Source organism: Schistocerca americana, chromosome 4 (assembly GCF_021461395.2).
Source record: "Schistocerca americana isolate TAMUIC-IGC-003095 chromosome 4, iqSchAmer2.1, whole genome shotgun sequence".
Taxonomy (NCBI): Eukaryota; Metazoa; Arthropoda; class Insecta; order Orthoptera; family Acrididae; genus Schistocerca; species Schistocerca americana.
Window position 1 is genome coordinate 794774948 of NC_060122.1, and position 17845 is coordinate 794792792.

Consider the following 17845-nt stretch of genomic DNA (forward strand, 5'->3'; position numbering starts at 1 on the left):
ATACAAAAGATTAAAAACAAATATTCGGAAAAAAATCAGTCGCATGCTTAGTGCAATGATTTGTGTAAAAGTAAGAAATAAAATAGCTTACGAAAACATTTGACGTGCCTTTGAATAAAGTTAGAAATCATATATAGCAATTGAACAATGAAGCAAAAATGAAGTTTGAAGGATTCTCTGTTGAAAACTTTTTGAGACTGAAAAATAATTGGAACATTTTTACACCTTCGGGCACATATCAAGGCCACACAACATCAGACTGCATAGTCTGCATAATCCACCAGACGAATTTCCTCCAGTACTCTTTTAAATTCTTTGATTCTAAGTTAAAACACTGAACTTTAAATTCTCAATCAGCACCTCATTTTCTGAACTGATTTTGAGCACCATTCAAGAGCATATCAAAGGCTTCTCTTGTCTACAAGGTGTACAACTTTAATTCCACCATTTTTTCAGCAACATTTGAGGCTTCAATGAAACAAATTGGTTACACATATATCATTCAAAGTATTTGCCATCGCTGGCCACTACTTCCTCCCATCATTTGGGCAGTGTATGAGTCCTGTGTCGAAAAAATTGTTCATCTTTTAAAGCGATCCACAAATTGATCCAATTTGTAACCTTCATGAGATCAGAAGTGTTGGTCAGTCAGGCCATGCACCATTGATCTAAACAGGTGATAGTCAGAGGGAGCAAAGTCTGGAGAATACGGCGGGTGGGGTAGGACTTCCCATTTTAACGTTTCCAAGTACGTTTTGACCTCTTTTTCAACGTGGGGTTGAGTATTTTCATACCGTAAAATCACTTTATCCTGCCTCTCGCTGTATTGTGGGCGTTTTTATCTTTTAATGGTCTGCTCAAATGCATTAACTGCATTCGATAACGAGCGCCTGTGATTGTTTCACTTGGTTTTAACACCCCACAGTATACGACTCCAAGCTGGTCCCACCAAATGCAGAGCATGATCTTGGAGCCGTGAATGTTTTCAGTTTGGCCGTCGATGTGATAGCATGGCCAGGATATCCCAATGATTTTTTGCATTTAGGGTTATCATAATGAACCCATTTTTCGTCCCTAGCCACAATGCGATGCGGAAATCCCTTCCGTTTTTGCCTCTGAAGTAACTCTTCACAAATATAAAAATGCTGTTCAACATCTCTTGGTTTCAGCTCACACGGAGCCCAAGTTTCTTGTTTCTGAATCATGCCCATAGCCTTCAGACATTTTGAAATGGCTTGCTGTGTCACTCCAACTAATTGTGCCATTTCTTCTTGAGTTTGACGCGAGTCTTCAATCAGCAATGTCTCCAATTCTGCATTTTGGAAAATATTCTCTCTTCCACCACTGTGCCGGTCTACGACGTTAAAATCACCGTTCTTGAAGCATTCAAACCACTCACATCATGTTCTTTCACAAATAGCATCCTTACCATACGCACTTGAGAGCATTCGATGAGACTCAGCTGCTGTTTTCTTCATACTGAAACAAAACAGTAACACATCCTGCAAATGACGAGAATTAGGCTCGTAAACTGACATTTTCAATCAAGAACAACTTTATGATGCAGCCACAAATCGACTAATGTTTGAATGAGGTTATGTTGACCAAGGTCTGAGCTACCTGCATGATGTCTGCAATCTGTTTCTCTAGACTGCTACTTACTGTTGTCGCCACCTATCGGCAAACGGTGGAAGCAAAGTTGTACACCTTGTATTTTATTTTTTACTTTTAGACAAAGATTTACATAAGACATTTGACTATATTTTTTTATTTTCATGTTTGGTCAGAAAGAATGAAATGTAAGATGTTTAAATACTGATCTATATTCTACGATTATTAAGAGTATGTAGATCAAGAGAAAGCAAGCGAGGTGTCAATTGAGAATTTAAAGTTTTACATTCAACTTAGAATTTTAAAGGGTCCTTCAGGATATTTATCTGGTGGGTTTTTCTTAACTATCCTGATTATTTTCAAGTAATTAAATCTTTTACAGAAAAAATTTTCACTTTGCAGCAGAGTGTGCACTGATTTGAAACTTCCTGGCAGATTAAAATTACATGCCAGACTGGAACTCACATGTGGGACCTTAGCCTTCCAAGGGCAATTTTTCAACCGAATTAGCTATCTGAGTGTGACTCACAACCCAGTCTCACAGGTTTACTTCTGCCAGTAAATCTTCATCCTTCCAAACTTACACTCTTTCTTCCAGGAGTGTCAGTCCTGCAACGTGTGCAGGATGACTTCTGTGAAATTTGGAAGGTAGGAGATGAGGTACTGGTAGAAGTAAAGCTGAAAGTGTGCACTGTGAGTTGTGCTTGTATATCTCAAGTCGGAAGAGCACTTTTCCACGAAAGGCAAAGGTCCCACGTTTGAGTTCAAGTCTAGCAAACAGTTTAAATCTGCGAGAAATTTCAATTACATCTTTTTTTCAAACAATGGAAAATCCAGGATGGAATGTAATAACATTATGAAAAGGAAAGTTGGCATTCACCATATAGCGGAGAAACTGAGTCACAGATAGGCACAACAAAAATACTGTCATAAATAAAGCTTTCAGCTCATACAGCCTTTGTCAAAAAATAGATGAGACACACACACACACACACACACACACACTGTAGCCACATTGTGAGCAGCAGCACCAGTGTATGATGGGAGTGGCAACTGGATGGGGCTAAGGAGGAGGCTGAGGCGGGGAGGGGGAGGGACATTAAGATGGGGGCTGGACAGTGCAGTGCTGATGGAGAGTGCGCACAGATGAGGAGGAGAGAGGGGAGGGCAGGGAGGCTGGATGATTGAGAAGAATGACTAATGAAGGTTGAGGCCAGGAGGGTTACAGAATGTAGGATATATTGCGGGGATAGTTCCCACTTGCGCAATTAGAAAAGCTGATGTTCGTGGGAAGGGTCCATATGGCACAGGCTATGATGCAGTCACTGAAATGCTCAGCGTGCTCAGCAACAGGGTGGCCCAATTATTTCTTGGCCAAAGTTTGTCAGTGGCCATTCATGTGGACAGACAGCTTGTTGGTTGTCATTTTCACAGGTAGCCCTCTCTCTAAAGGGATAGGTGACGTTTGCGAGTGGACTGGAGTAGGTGGTGGTGGGAGGATGTATGGGGCAGGTCTCGCATCTAGGTCCTTGCAGGGGCATGAGCAGTGAGGTTAGGGGTTGGGAGCAGGGATTGTTTAGGAATGGACGAGTACATTGTGTAGGTTCGGTGGACAGTGGAATATCACTGAGGATGGAGTGGGAAAGACAGTGGGCAGGACATTTCTCATTTCAGGGCACGACGAGAGGTAGTCAAAACCCTGGTGGAGAATGTAATTCAGTTGCTCCAGTCCTGGGTGGTACTGAGTTATGACAGGAATGCTCCTCTCTGGCTGGATGGTGGGACTGTGGGAGGTGGCGGGAGATTGGAAAGATTCATTGTGTAATTTATAGGGAGTATTTGCTTTCACTTCACTCAATGAATTGACTAAAAACTGACCACAAGCAATATTCAAAAATTTGCACACATACAGAATGCTGAAGCGTATATTGCAAAATCGATGTTAAATGATTTTAATAGGTAAATCAAATGGTGTCGGGTAGCAGAAGATCGAATAAATGGGACAAATATTTGGTATATTTTTAATGCTCAACCTATTTTAATTATCTTCAAAGACTACTTTTTGTTGTACAGTCTACCCAATTTAGCAGTACATCACTCTACATGTTATTTATTTGCTTAGTAGCTCACATGCTACTTGCCTTTATTTTCATGTTCTCTCTAACTTTCCCCTTTCTAAATCACTTCTGTGATGTGACACTGCTATTCTAAATATACATTTTATACGTAAATGTATTTTAGTTTCTCCTGTTATGCAGTGTATTCTTTTAACTGGGTAAAGTCCATTTGACACAAAATGCAGGAAGAAGTCAACTCAATTAATTACATTAATAAACAAATCGACTGGGTCACACGCTTTCGAAACTTGACTGTCTGTTGAAAAGTGATTTACAGATTATAGTGATAAAGAAAAAGAGAAAGCAAAGTAGATATACTAACTATGTAAGAGAACAAATAACAGACACTGCTTAAATGAGATGGTGGCGATATACATTATACAGAAAGAGAACTGCATGAAACATTGCAGCTGAATAGCAACCTCTAAAGTCAATAACTTACCACTCCTAGCGATTATCAGTTTTATTACATGATTTGGAACTTTAAATTTAATTTTTTGTACTCACCGCAGTGTAAACAGTGATTCTGAGTTACATAATGCATGGTTGTCTCTGGTGGCATGCACTATTCAGGTGTCACATATTTAGACATATTGTTTGTTTTAGTTTCTGAAAAATGAGTTGAAGCTAATGCTTAGATGTGATCATATGTACTACTTAATTGCTCCTCAGCATCAAACTGAGTGTGACAAAAAACATACATCAAGTTCCTACATTATTATTACAATTTTCAAACTACCTTCCAAGTCAGATGCACTTCTGGCACTCAAGTCTTCTCGAGTAGTTGGAATAACAGTAAAGTGTAATAATATTTGAATAAATTGCCCAACTTTTTAAAGAAACAGTTAATCTTCAATGTGGATTGGGCAGAAATTTGGCAAGCCTTTCTTTTATTCTCCATATTGAGTTATTTAATATTTGTTAAAAAAATTCCACTGCCTATGAAGGCATATAATATGAAAAGCTTTAAGCTAACATTTACAGCAATGTCAAATGAGATTCACTGTCATGGAAAATCAATGTGCACATCAAAGTCTCTATAATTTTGATCCATTCTGTCGTACGTAGGAAGGAAAATGGTCTGAACAAAGTTAAGTGTAAGTATTCTGCTAAAACAAAAAACTGAAGGGTGTACAAACTGTGAATATATTTGCTGCTTAGCAGAAGCATCGACAAGGTGAACTGGAACTCTCCATCAACAAAATTTAGGAGCTTGTTCAGGGTATTTTCCATGTGTTACGGTATAGAGGTCATACGGTCTCCTGTGGCTCATTAGATCTCTTACTCCCATTTTTCTTTGCATGTGAACTGCACTGAAAATACCTGCACAACAGCACAATTGCTGACAAGCGCGTATTGTGTGTCTTGTTGGGAAACAGTCTTCTTCCATTCAACAACAGTACTTGCTAGGCACAACAATAACCAGTTTACTATTCACCCTAACACTCACATTTGGTTCTATTGGGTTCGTTTTTCTGGCAGTGTTAGCTGTATATTAAAAGTGATGAACAGCAGTATGGATAAGTTTAATGATGAAGAGTAGGCTAATATGCTAAGCAGCAAATATATTCACAGTTTGTACACCCTTCAGTTTTTTGTTTTAGCAGAATACTTACACTTAACTTTGTTCAGACCATTTTCCTTCCTACGTACGACAGAATGGATCAAAATTATAGAGACTTTGATGTGCACATTGATTTTCCATGACAGTGAATCTCATTTGACATACAATGGAAGAGAGGCACAATGCCGTAATGCTGAGCCATTCTCACTGTGGCGGCAACCATATCGCAGTACTTTTCCATCTGTACACTGCTGCGTATGCAAGCCATGTTACAACTCTACCAATATTCTGGAAGGGAACTCACACAGCTGCAGAGGCGTTCTAATCTGAGGCAGTATTATTCCAGATGTACACTTACCACTGCATGTGCTTTCTAAGGGTACTGTGTGTGACAGCTACCGTCTATTAGGGATGATATCCTACAACTGTGCAAGAACCTTTTCTGAGGTACATACTGTATTTACCCCTGTATAGCACAAATCTGAATATAAGATGATCCCTTTTCTTTTAAGAGGCTTCCTGAAAAAAGTTTATTGTCTAATATTCTGACTAATCAATATTACAAACTTTTATTGACTAAGGTATCTGCCAACCATTCTAAACTTGTGCCATTTATTGGTTGTCTACATTTTGATAATACAAGGAGAAATAAAAGAAACAAAAGGAAATTGTTTAGATTAATTTTAGCCTGTCGTCAGTGATACCACTATCTTTAATCATCATCGCCATCATTCTAACAGGGCAGCTGTGAAGCTTATATCTTCATTGTCATAAATATTTGGCTATAAAACACACAGCAGAATTCGCTTTTATACTGACATGAGAACATTACAATGTCTTTTAGTACAAAATATATTGTTTGCCCACCACTCTCTCATTGGCTGTGTAGAACCAGTAGCTGACCCCCCCCCCCTCGTTTCAGCTAAGCTGGTGTCACTGTTTCCCCTCCAAGCGCTCCGTAGCACTGTGCTTGAGCACCAGTGAAACTGGATGGCTGTATATCTAAGATGAAAGTCTTAGGTAACAATACCAACTAATGCATAAATAAAAAAGATCACCATCATGATTCTGTCTAATTCTCGAACTTTCACATGTCCTACAATCTAGTCCTGTCTGTTGGTACTATCTCCACAATGGTGTCTTTCTGCTATAATTTATTCTTGCGATAACAACTGCAGTCACTTTAGTGTGATTTATTTTGTTTGTTCGACATTTAATTCTGGATTAATTTTATTTCTAATTCCATCTGAATGTAACCACCTTGCTTTAAATCTGATTAAAAGCTGGTAATGTTTTCCCATGGTATTCTAAAGGCCGGCCATCATGTCATGTATCGACCCATCAAAACATTCTGCAATACATTTCAAATGGCAGCATCCAGTCATGTCACGTCACAGCACCGTCAATGTTTCTTGGGATGAAAGTTTTGAATACTGACATCATCTGTCTGCTGTTGATAACGTAACCCCCAAGCTCATTTCCTCCCAATACATGACCATGCGCAGCTCTCCATATTTCATTTCACTGTGTTTTTCGTGGTTAATATCAGTTTTTTTGTTCATTATTTGTTACAAATTATTTCATTTTGTGATTTCTTTTATTGAAATTTATAATGGCAAAAGATTAACTGAAGCAGTGAGACAGCAGTCTGAATTGTACAACATTACTAAATTACTTGCCCCCCCACTACATTTCTAAGGTGAATTTTTGTACATTCTGGTAAGGTATTTAATATTTTAGAAAGCCAATTTTTCACCAAATGTTATGGCAGCTCATAATACTGTGTTACTTTTAGCGACTCTGGGTGTAATTTGATGTAAAAAATGAAAATGTGTCAGCTTTCTACAATAAAAAATGAAGATTCTTTTTCTGGAGATCCTTGTGTAGTTGCGAAATTCCATTTCTGTACTATGTAATAACTTTTTTTGGACCCAGATTCTTCTTCTTCCTTTTTTTTTTTTTAAAGTTGTTGTGCACTTCTGTCTTTCTTCGCTAATATACACACCCACATTGTGTATGTGCACTTCACGCGTAAAAAGAGTTGAAAATCATCTTGCAAAGATCACAATTCCTGTGAGAAGAATAGTTCCAGACAGTCATGTGAGTTGAAATAACATCAATTAAATTGACTTGACATGTCACGACATGACAAGACGATGTGAATACACCTTGATGTGACAGAGCCATGGCATGATGGCCAGTATGAATTGACCTACATATGTGAACGGGTACTGAATTTTCATTTGCAAACCACTTCACAAATCATTAGTTTCTCATAAGCAAATAAAATATTGACTTGGGTTCACAATCATGTAATGGTTCTTGAAGGAGAAAATTTTCGCCTTTGAATGTTATCTTTTCTTAAAAAGCAGGATAAATGTAGGTATACTGTATCCATAAATGTATGAAAACTTTCGTTCAAGTACTACAAAAGTTTGTGAGTTGATAGAATTTAATGCTATTTCCTTGTGAGTTTCACAAAATTGTCAATTATTATAGCACATCATTAGATAGTTGTAGTGCCTTGTTCATAGTGTCTCATGTATCCATCCGTTGCAGTAATGCTGGAAGTCAAATGTCACATGACTGATCAAATGTGATCAATACTGTATCGAGCACTTCTGCATATAGGGAAACCTTGAGCCTATTCACATGAAAGTATTGTTTGTTAAGCTCTACCCTCCTGAACTCTTCAAAATAAATTTGTACGAAACCTCAATAGTCAGTGCTTCAGCTGTAAACATAAAACTACCCCTATATTGATCTATTAAACACTGTAAAAATGTTTACCTCAGCATCAATGGTTTAATCTGTGAATATAAGGCAACCCTGCAATTTTCGAATGACAAACTTGAGAAAAAGCTTCATCTTATAATCAGGCAAATACAGTATTGGTATGTACTCTATATGACGGACGATAGTGCACAACCACACAGGGCTCATGCGAAATCTTTCAGAAAAAATGGGAACTGGAAGATTGATTATGAGAAGAATAAAGGAAATGTATCAATGTAGTGTGAGTGGTGTAAAAGTAGGAAGACACAAGATGGACTAGGTTGAACAGAAAATGGGCTGAAGCACTATCCCCCTCCTTTTCATAGCTGTTATCGGTGAGATAACGCCAGGACAGGCACAATGAATAGGAAGCTGAAAATATGAAACCATTGTGTTTGCAGATAATTTAATGTTGCAGTGTGGTGGAAAAAGAGAGGTACAAGAAAGGCTAAATATATGAAAGGAATGGGTGGGGCATTACAGATTGGAATTTAGTGCAAGAAAGTGTGAAGTGATGCTGACAATGAGAAATATGGGAGGGGAGGGGATGACATAATAAATAATAGTAGGAGGAACGATAAGGAGATCGGTGAAAGGGAAAGGCAAACCCACAGTCTCCTGCAGAGTGTAAGACGCCGGATATCAAGCAAGGTTGTACCTCCAAAAAGCAAGCAGATGATATACTGAGCATATTATGCCCCAATACTCACATACGCATCACAAGTGTGGGTAATGAAGAAAAGGCAGATGAGTGGGATACAAACTAGTGATGTAAAACTTCAAGAAACAGAATAGGACTTAACAGAATCAATAGATTACAGAAAGAGACTTTGAGAGAAATAATGAAAGAGACCACAGAAGGATTAAGATCGTATTGAGCAATTTAAAAGCATGGAAGTTGGCAGGATACTAATAAAAGCCCATGACAACAGGAGCTAAGAGGCCTAGAAGAAGACTAAGAGACAGATGGAACATTGGAATGAAGGACTGTATGGTCAGAGGAGGAAGAAAATACTGGGTAAGAGTGGAGAGAGAAATGTGGTGGGGACAGGAAAGGATGAAAAGGCTTATGCTCCAAATGGACCCAGCCAAGGGCTGCAAACTATAGAAGTAGGAGGAGGAGGAGGAGGAGGAGGAGGAAATGATGATGATGATGATGATGATGATGATGGTGATGATGATGATGATGATACTGGATGGCCTAACCACAAATATTGAGAGCTGCTGTGCATTCTGTATTACCATACTAGGGAATCACACACTGTTCTGGTGTTCTGTATGACACCAGTGGGCAGACACCATACACTGTGTCACCCCAGACTGGTTTTGCAGTATGTCATTTATCTGTACCAATAACAATGAGAGGTCCCCAGAGGTGGGCTCAATTTTTTCAAACCATTTATACGATGATGTAGGTTAGGGTTCTGTGTACCACACGTTAGGATACATTTTGTAAAAAAAAAGCTTAATTTGGCATAATGAAAGAATTGGTGCACATTTTTTATCGATTTTATACATTTTTCTCGGATAATTCTAAATAAATCGGAGTTCTTCCCCAATTTTACTTTTTTCTCAATTTCAGTGCCATCTGTCAATGGTTTAAAAAAATGTTTCAGACAAAACTTAATTAATTTTTTATGGAGAATCCGAACCTGCAATAAAAAATGGGTGTTTCCATTAAAGATTTAAAAGTTTCCCCCCGCCCCACCCAAGGGGGCAGGGGCTGGGGGGGTCACGTGTAGTATCATTTGATGTCCCCCTTTGAGCTTACGAACTTGTCTTACCCACTGTTTTTACCCAATGTAGTGTTTTCGAGATAATCTCATCCGAAACTTCAGATGGACTATATAAGTCAAAATCAGCTACAACTACTAGAACCATCTGCCAGTGTGTGTTTGTGCATTGCTTGAAGTGTTGCGTGGCAAAGCAAAATATCAGTTAACAATGCAGGAAAAGACAAGATCGGTACTCACTGTAAAGAAGAAACATCAACTGCGTACAGGCACGATTTAGAAGACACTCACATGTAGCTTTCCGCTACAGCCCTATTTGTGTGTCTCTCTCTCTCTCTCTCTCTCTCTCTCTCTCTCTCTCTCTCTAGTCTTTACTGAGGAAAGTACTTTTTACTTTACTGATGAAGGCTGTGGCTGAAAGCTATATGTTAGTGTCTTTTAATCATGCCTGTCTGCAACTTGACTTGTCTTCTTTATAGTAAGTAGTAATGTGTCTTTTCTTACCTGGAGTTTCATTTGTTTGAAGAATATCTATTACGCTTGTTTTGCAAGTGTTCTGTTTCAGCTCAAATTGTATTTCTTTATGTTAAATATTTCTGAAACTACAAATACTACATTTTCTGGCTGTTTTACATCACTTGGGAAAAAAAAACTTTTATCTATGTCTCACTATATAATATTTTAACTTTTATTCACATTATATTTATTTATGTCATGTTGTTTACCCTTGAGATGTAAATATTTTCGATTTTGCTTCTGTACCTACACATGTGACAACATACAGTAAAACTTTCTTCTCTTTGATGTGAGGTATTGGATAAGGCAGTCAATAATCTTGTGTTTTGCTTTTCCAGTCTATGTTATGTGGCTAGGGGATAATAAAGTGAATTAATATTAATCTGTACTATTCTTATTTCAAAGACAAATTTTCCATTTTTTTTTTTTTAAATTGAGAAACTTTAATATTTGAACAGTGTTCATATTAGGCACAGGGTCAGATTTATTTAGTGAAAAAGCATGTTCTCTCTGTACAGCTCCCATCCTTGAGTTCCATGGCTGCAAATCTAATAAACTAAAATATGTATAAGGAGCGTTAGAAGTTGAACACCCTGTGGCAGAACACACTACTGAGTGCAACATGCTTGACTTCAATGGGAGCTTCACAACCCGTGCCATCTGGATCCTCTTCCCAGGTTTTCTGAACTACATAAATGGGACTTATCCTTGCAACACATCTTTTACTCCCTTAATCCTCCTGGCTTCAATCTTTGTTAACCCACTGTACTACACCCCCTACAAATTCACACGCCAATGTAATCTACATGGTCCACACCTCACCAGCTCCAGAACCGTTGTGCCACATGCCTGGCCCATGCACCTAATACACCTCTCTCCTGCATTGCTAGCCTGCACACCTGCCCCCCCCCCCCCCCCCCCTGAACCGCTGGTTACCTGTCCCCAAACCCTTTTTCAAACAGCATTCTTGCACTGTGCATCCAGCTGGAGCAGGTGTGCGTGTGTCTATGTTTTAGAGAGAGAGAGAGACAGTTTTATTCATGTGACACAATGAGTTCTAAAGAAAATCTCTCTGAGTATTAGGCTGCAGTACGTCTGAAAACAATGGATCTGCTAACCAGGGCTTCCCATTCCTGTACAATCATATCTGCAATTTATAATAGATGATATACAGCAGCGTATATAACAAGAGGAGGAGACAGGTAGCTTTGCAGAGCATATAGGAGGGAATGTTTTTAACTAATATCAATCATTAAATCTATTTTTTTCCAAAACTTCATGAATGTATTATTATGTTGTCAGATGAAGCTCACCATGTAATGTTAGCTACGTACAGTAAATAGAGGCACAAGACCAATAACAAATTAATCAACAAAGCTCCATAGTTGACTTCTGCTTCCTCTAACATTTAATAATGGTCCTTCTCTTTTTGATTTCTTATGTATCATTATGTGTCATTCTAAAATTATTATGAAAAGAACAGTTCCTATCACCATATAGTGGAGATGCTGAGCCGCAGATAGGCACAACAAAAAGACTGTCACAAAATGAGCTTTCGGTCATCCAGGCCGTTGTCAAAAATAGACAAAACACACACACACACACACACACACACACACACACACAGCAGTCTCTGGCAGCTGAAGTCTTTATTTTGTGATAGTCTTTTTGTTGTGCCTATCTGCAACTCAGCATCTCTGCTATTTGGTGAGTAGCAACCATCCTTTTCATACTATTGTTACTTTCCATCCTGGATTTTCCATTGTTTTTGTGTCATTCTGTCATATTCATTTCCAATGAGTGCTTTTGCACTATTTCTAGTTGGAGATTTCTCTGTGTTTAAGCCTTATAAAGCTATTTTTTTATTGTTTTATTCACATATTTCTTAGCATAAAAACCAATGTGACTTAAGGGGACACAGTCGCGAGGGAACTCCCATAAGGAATCAATGCTAAAACGAGCAAACGTCAGGTACACTTTCTGAAGTAACTAACGGAGATAAAGACCTGAAACTTTTACAGTGTACAGCTGAAACATCATTCTCAAATCACATAAAAATGGTTAATGTATTTTATACATTTCATGAGTAATCATTTTTTTGTTCTGTAAGACAAAAAATTAGAACTTTTCTAAACTCCTTGGAGCTTGTAAATCTGTTCTTTTTATCACTACTGGTCTATTTTTTTTATCTAATTAATCATCGTTGTATTAACATGAGATACTGTAAGTCTGATGTCTGTAGCAGTCATAGTTTTTGAGAAAAGTGTACCAGAAGGTCAAAAAATGTAATTTTGAGAAAAATGGTATTAAAGTTTTCCATGCAAGAAAGTAATGTACATTTGATCTTCTGGCTATCCTGGCCTCCTTGGCAGCATTTCCTGCAGAAATATCAGCATAACGGATACGGTCCATGTCAATCTTTTTCAGCCCCCGTTCAGTATTGATACCATCATTTGTTCCCAAGAGTCTTAATACATCAGTCTTCTTTGACACACCAGCATTGAAGCACATCACTGCATTATGAACGCCAAATTTTAGTGTTTCTTTTCTGACGAAAACAGTTTTTGGTAGCCTTGTCCAAATGACAGAATTCAAACTTTCATTTGGGTTTTGAGTTTTTCCATGGAGACACTTTTCCAAGAGCTCTTGTTGGCTAAGGTCTCTAAAAATGGGTTTCACAGTTAGCAGGATTTTTTCTGGAATTGAATGTTTGTGCTTATAGCTGGAAGATGTAGCTGGGTTGTTGAATTTGCACCAGCTGTCAGGTCCCCGTGGGCAAAGATTATGTTTTGGTTCCTCATCTGTTGAAATTTTATGAAAGAATATAGTCCAGATGGCTCTCCTCATTGCTTCTACATTGTTGCAGTTATTTCTAATGGCCATACTATAATAAGTCTGGATCCTGTCTATTTCAGCCTTTGTCAGGCCCCCTTTACCACCTAACTTTTTTTCCTTACATATCTTTAGAAGTCGTGAACCCATTCTTTTCTGTACATGTCCTATACATTCCAGTTTATTAATTTTGACTCTAGGCCCTTAAGGTTTATCTTCTACCACTTTATGATAAGCCTTACTGTCCCCGTCCCCAAGATAGTCTGTATAGAGGATACCTCCCGACTGCACAGACCTTTTGAAAATGTTCGCAACACCAGCCACTTCCACGCCTCCACTAGAACCATCATGGTCCTTTTTGCACACATGTTGTATAGTGGGACTTTTGCTACAGATGTCACAGAACTAAGTAATAATTTGAATATCCAGAACCTTCCCAGTATCAAAAGAAGTTGCTGACACAATACCATTTAGGGATGTATGCCCACGTTTCTGCCAACTGTCATCAAAACCAGCAGAAATTTGCCTTGGGTCAGACTTCGTATCATTCAACTGAACTGCTTCTATGGCTGCTTTCAACACTGTAGATTCACTTACCTCAGTTACAACTGCACCAATAGTCTTGTTGTAAACATAAAATTTTCTTGGAGGTGGAGGAATGTTCATCACTGCACAAAGAACAGCACCTGCACTTCGCCCTTTTCCAATAGATCTAAGTGCATACACTAATCTTATATTGTTTTCATACAATCTGCTTCTTGTTACGTGGGATGACATTGTATTAGCAGTACAGCTACATTCCAAACATATCAAAACTAAATTACAAACAATTCCCTTGGTTTTCACCACATCTTCATGCAAAGTAATGTTTCCGCCAGTTTTTACAATTTGTGTGTTTTTCGATAAGTTCACGTAATAACCTCATGGAGATCAGAATGTTTGTGTCAGTAACAACAGAAACACTGTTCACACCACATATTGCATTGTCACGCATTTGAGAGGCACTTGGAAAACCGGCAGCACCTAGAAGCTTCTTGCTTGAAGCACTGACACTCGCACTGACTTCACTTTCAATATTATTTTCTGCCCTCTGTTCAAAACTAGCAGTTTCGTGGTTTATTTTTACATATTTATTTCCACGAAACTTAGGCTTATATCCAAACTTCTTTATTCTACCCATTGTGTTATAATGTTTCACAAAATCATTACATTTGTATCACCAAAACGTAAACAACTAGGATGAAGAAACTGACAAACGATAGTCGACAATGCAGACAGGCAGGCAAACATCAGAATAACAATTCTCTCTTGCAACCCAAATAAAGAGTATTTATATCCGTGGAACATAAATGATTGTTGTACTATAGTCAATGCTGACTACTGCACAAGATACAGCAAAAATGGACGTGACGCTAGTTACCAAGCTTCACGAACACATTAATAACTACGAATCTAATAATCAGATTTGTATGAAACAAACGGCATTTTGTAGCCAAATAATTGGAGCATAGATTAAGACAAAAAAAAAATCGATTTTTTTGAGCCTGTTCGTGACTGTCCCCCCTTAATCTCATCCTACATATATTCTCAAATGAACCTCTCCACTCTATTTCTTTCTGGTCAATGATTGTTATTGTTATCCTTTATGGTCCAATAATGATATCCACAAAACAATTCTTATTTTAAGTGTTCATTAAATTAAATTAAAATTAAATTAAATTATAAATCAAAAAGATATACAACAGTTTACAATATTCTAAAATTTTACTTTGGAGATTATTTTCAGAATGCTAAAAATACCTTGAAGAACACTGACCTTTATATCTTCAATGAGATCTTCAAGATCCTTTATGGTCAGGCCATTTAAATACGTGTATGGTTCATGCATTTCAACGGCATCCACTTCCTCTTCAGCACTGATATATTTTGCCAAAAGGTCAATAGGCTTTGCTACAAAGCAAGAGAAATCATGTAATATTATTTCTATTTTCTGCATATTACAACACAAATGTGTAAGGAAAACGTGTATACATAAAAATATTTTGCCAAAAGACAGTAAGGAAAACGCGTATACATAAAAATATTTTGCCAAAAGGTAAATAGGCTTTGCTACAAAGAGAGAGAAATAATGGAATATCATTTCTATTTTCTGCATATTACAACACCAATGAATAAGGAAAACGTGTATACATAAAAATGTACTAAATATATCTAAAAACAAAGACGCTGTAACTTATCAAACGAAAGCGTTGGTTTGTTGATAGAGACACTAACAAACACAAACCCACACACAAAATTCAAGCTTTCGCAATCCACGGTTGCTTCATCAGGAAAGAGGGAAGGAGAGGGAAAGATGAAAGGATGTGGGTTTTAAGGGAGAGGGTAAGGAGTCATTCCAATCCCAGGAGCGGAAAGACTTGCCTTAGGGGGAAAAAGGGACAGGTATACACTCGCACAGACACACATATCCATCCGCACATATACAGACACAAGCAGACATATGTAAAGGCAAAGAGTTTGGGCAGAGATGTCAGTCGAGGCGGAAGTACAGAGGCAAAGATGTTGAATGACAGGTGAGGTATGAGCGGTGGCAAATTGAAATTAGCGGAGGTTGAGGACTGGTGGGTAACGAGAAGAGAGGATATATTGAAGGGCAAGTTCCCATCTCCGGAGTTCTGATAGGTTGGTGTTAGTGGGAAGTATCCAGATAACCCAGACGGTGTAACACTGGCCGTGCGCCAAGGCATGTTTAGCCACAGGGTGATCCTCATTACCAACAAACACTGTCTGCCTGTGTCCGTTAATGCGAATGGACAGTTTGTTCCTGGTCATTCCCACATAGAAAGCTTCACAGTGTAGGGAGGTCAGTTGGTAAATCACATGGATGCTTTCACACGTGGCTCTGCCTTTGATTGTGTACACCTTCCGGGTTACAGGACTGGAGTAGGTGGTGGTGGGAGGGTGCATGGGACAGGTTTTACAACGGGGGCGGTTACAAGGGTAGGAGTCAGAGGGTAGGGAAGGTGGTTTGGGGATTTCATAGGGATGAACCAAGAGGTTACGAAGGTTAGGTGGATGGCGGAAAGACACTCTTGGTGGAGTGGGGAGTATTTCCCGGAAAGTATCCTGTCACAAGTGGGGCACTTTTGGGGTTCTTCCGTGGGAGGTTCTGGGTTTGAGGGGATGAGGAAGTGGCTCTGGTTATTTGCTTCTGTACCAGGTCGGGAGGGTAGTTGCGGGATGCGAAAGCTGTTTTCAGGTTGTTGGTGTAATGGTTCAGGGATTCCGGACTGGAGCAGATTTGTTTGCCACGAAGACCTAGGCTGTAGGGAAGGGACCGTTTGATGTGGAATGGGTGGCAGCTGTCATAATGGAGGTACTGTTGCTTGTTGGTGGGTTTGATGTGAACAGATGTGTGAAGCTGGCCATTGGACAGATGAAGGCGCTATACAGTTGAGGCAGAGACCATGAAGAAATCAGGGAACTATATTCACCCCTTTATGAACTAGTTTGAGGTGCTGTCTCCCACTGAATCTGAAACAGAACCAGTGCAAAGTACTTCATCTGTTGCGAAGTCTGCCAGGTTCCACGTCAAGGGAAAAAGTGAGAAAAAAGGTAGTAGTCCATTACTTGTCATCAGCTTGGGTGTAAAACAAATAATGGAAGCCCTAAGTAAAATTGCAGCAAGGGATGAGAAGGGCCATCCTGTGCACTCAGTATGTTTGCTTGGAGCCCTCTTTTAATATACTGAAGAGGTCTCCAACAAGAATATAAAGTACTGTTGGTCTCATGCAGCTATTTAGTCTCAATGTCCACTATCTCTTTGATGCTCTTTTGCTTTTCAGAGCTCACACTGATATTTTGTGAAATGTAAATTCCCCTCGTTTTTTTAGGTTGATGTGGAGGCCGGCGAGATCTTAATAAACAGAGTGACTGACTACTAAACCTCGTTTAGACTGAAATCTCTGGTCCTGTTTATTGGGTTTTCTGTTATATTTATTTTAACAGACTTATTAATTACGCTGTCCCAGAAACTCGAAAGAACACCCAGAAGCACACTATTAATCAGACGTGCTCAAAAATCTTGAGAGATCACTATTTCAGCTGAGCTCACAATATGCAACATTGTTCCCAGAACTAATTGTGGTCCCCTTGCTGTGAGTTGAGTAGAAGGCTTGATGCAGAATCTTTGAAGGTTCTGTGACAGGCTAGTCTACAACTTTCTAGTCCTCTAGAGTGCTTTCAAAGCAGTCATGTCATTTTGTAGTGAGCTGATATAGCTGTGAGCTCTCTTACAGCCCTCAACCCACTATAGACATGAAGCCCACATGGTGTAATTAGTGGAACTAAGTAGCAGATCCACAGCTTCAGGAAAATACAAGATGACTGTCAACATTGAATAAGTTAACTTTTATTATGAACACCATCAGGGCGACAGACCAATTGAGAAGTGAGAACTTACAGGGTGACAATTACTGAACTATATGAAAAAAGAAACGGAAATTAGTTACAAACTATAGCATGCACACACTTTATTCGACATGTAAACATCACTACAGATATTCGGATTTAAGTTATGACATGTTCGATATGCCTGCCATCATCGGCAATGATGTGGCACAGAAAAACAGCAAAATTCTGCACGATACGCTGAAGTGTCGGAACATTGATACTGTCAATGACCTCCTGAATGGCTG

General features: G+C 38.8%; 1 protein-coding gene across 1 annotated transcript in view; it reads right to left on the reverse strand.

Annotated features, from left to right (window-relative positions):
- Positions 1–17845, reverse strand: part of LOC124612533 (cactin) — a 158107-nt gene that overhangs the window by 71661 nt on the left and 68601 nt on the right. The window contains exon 5 of the mRNA XM_047140799.1: positions 14965–15098. Within this exon, the coding sequence (XP_046996755.1) occupies positions 14965–15098 (134 nt within the window). The remainder of the gene's footprint in view (positions 1–14964; positions 15099–17845) is intronic.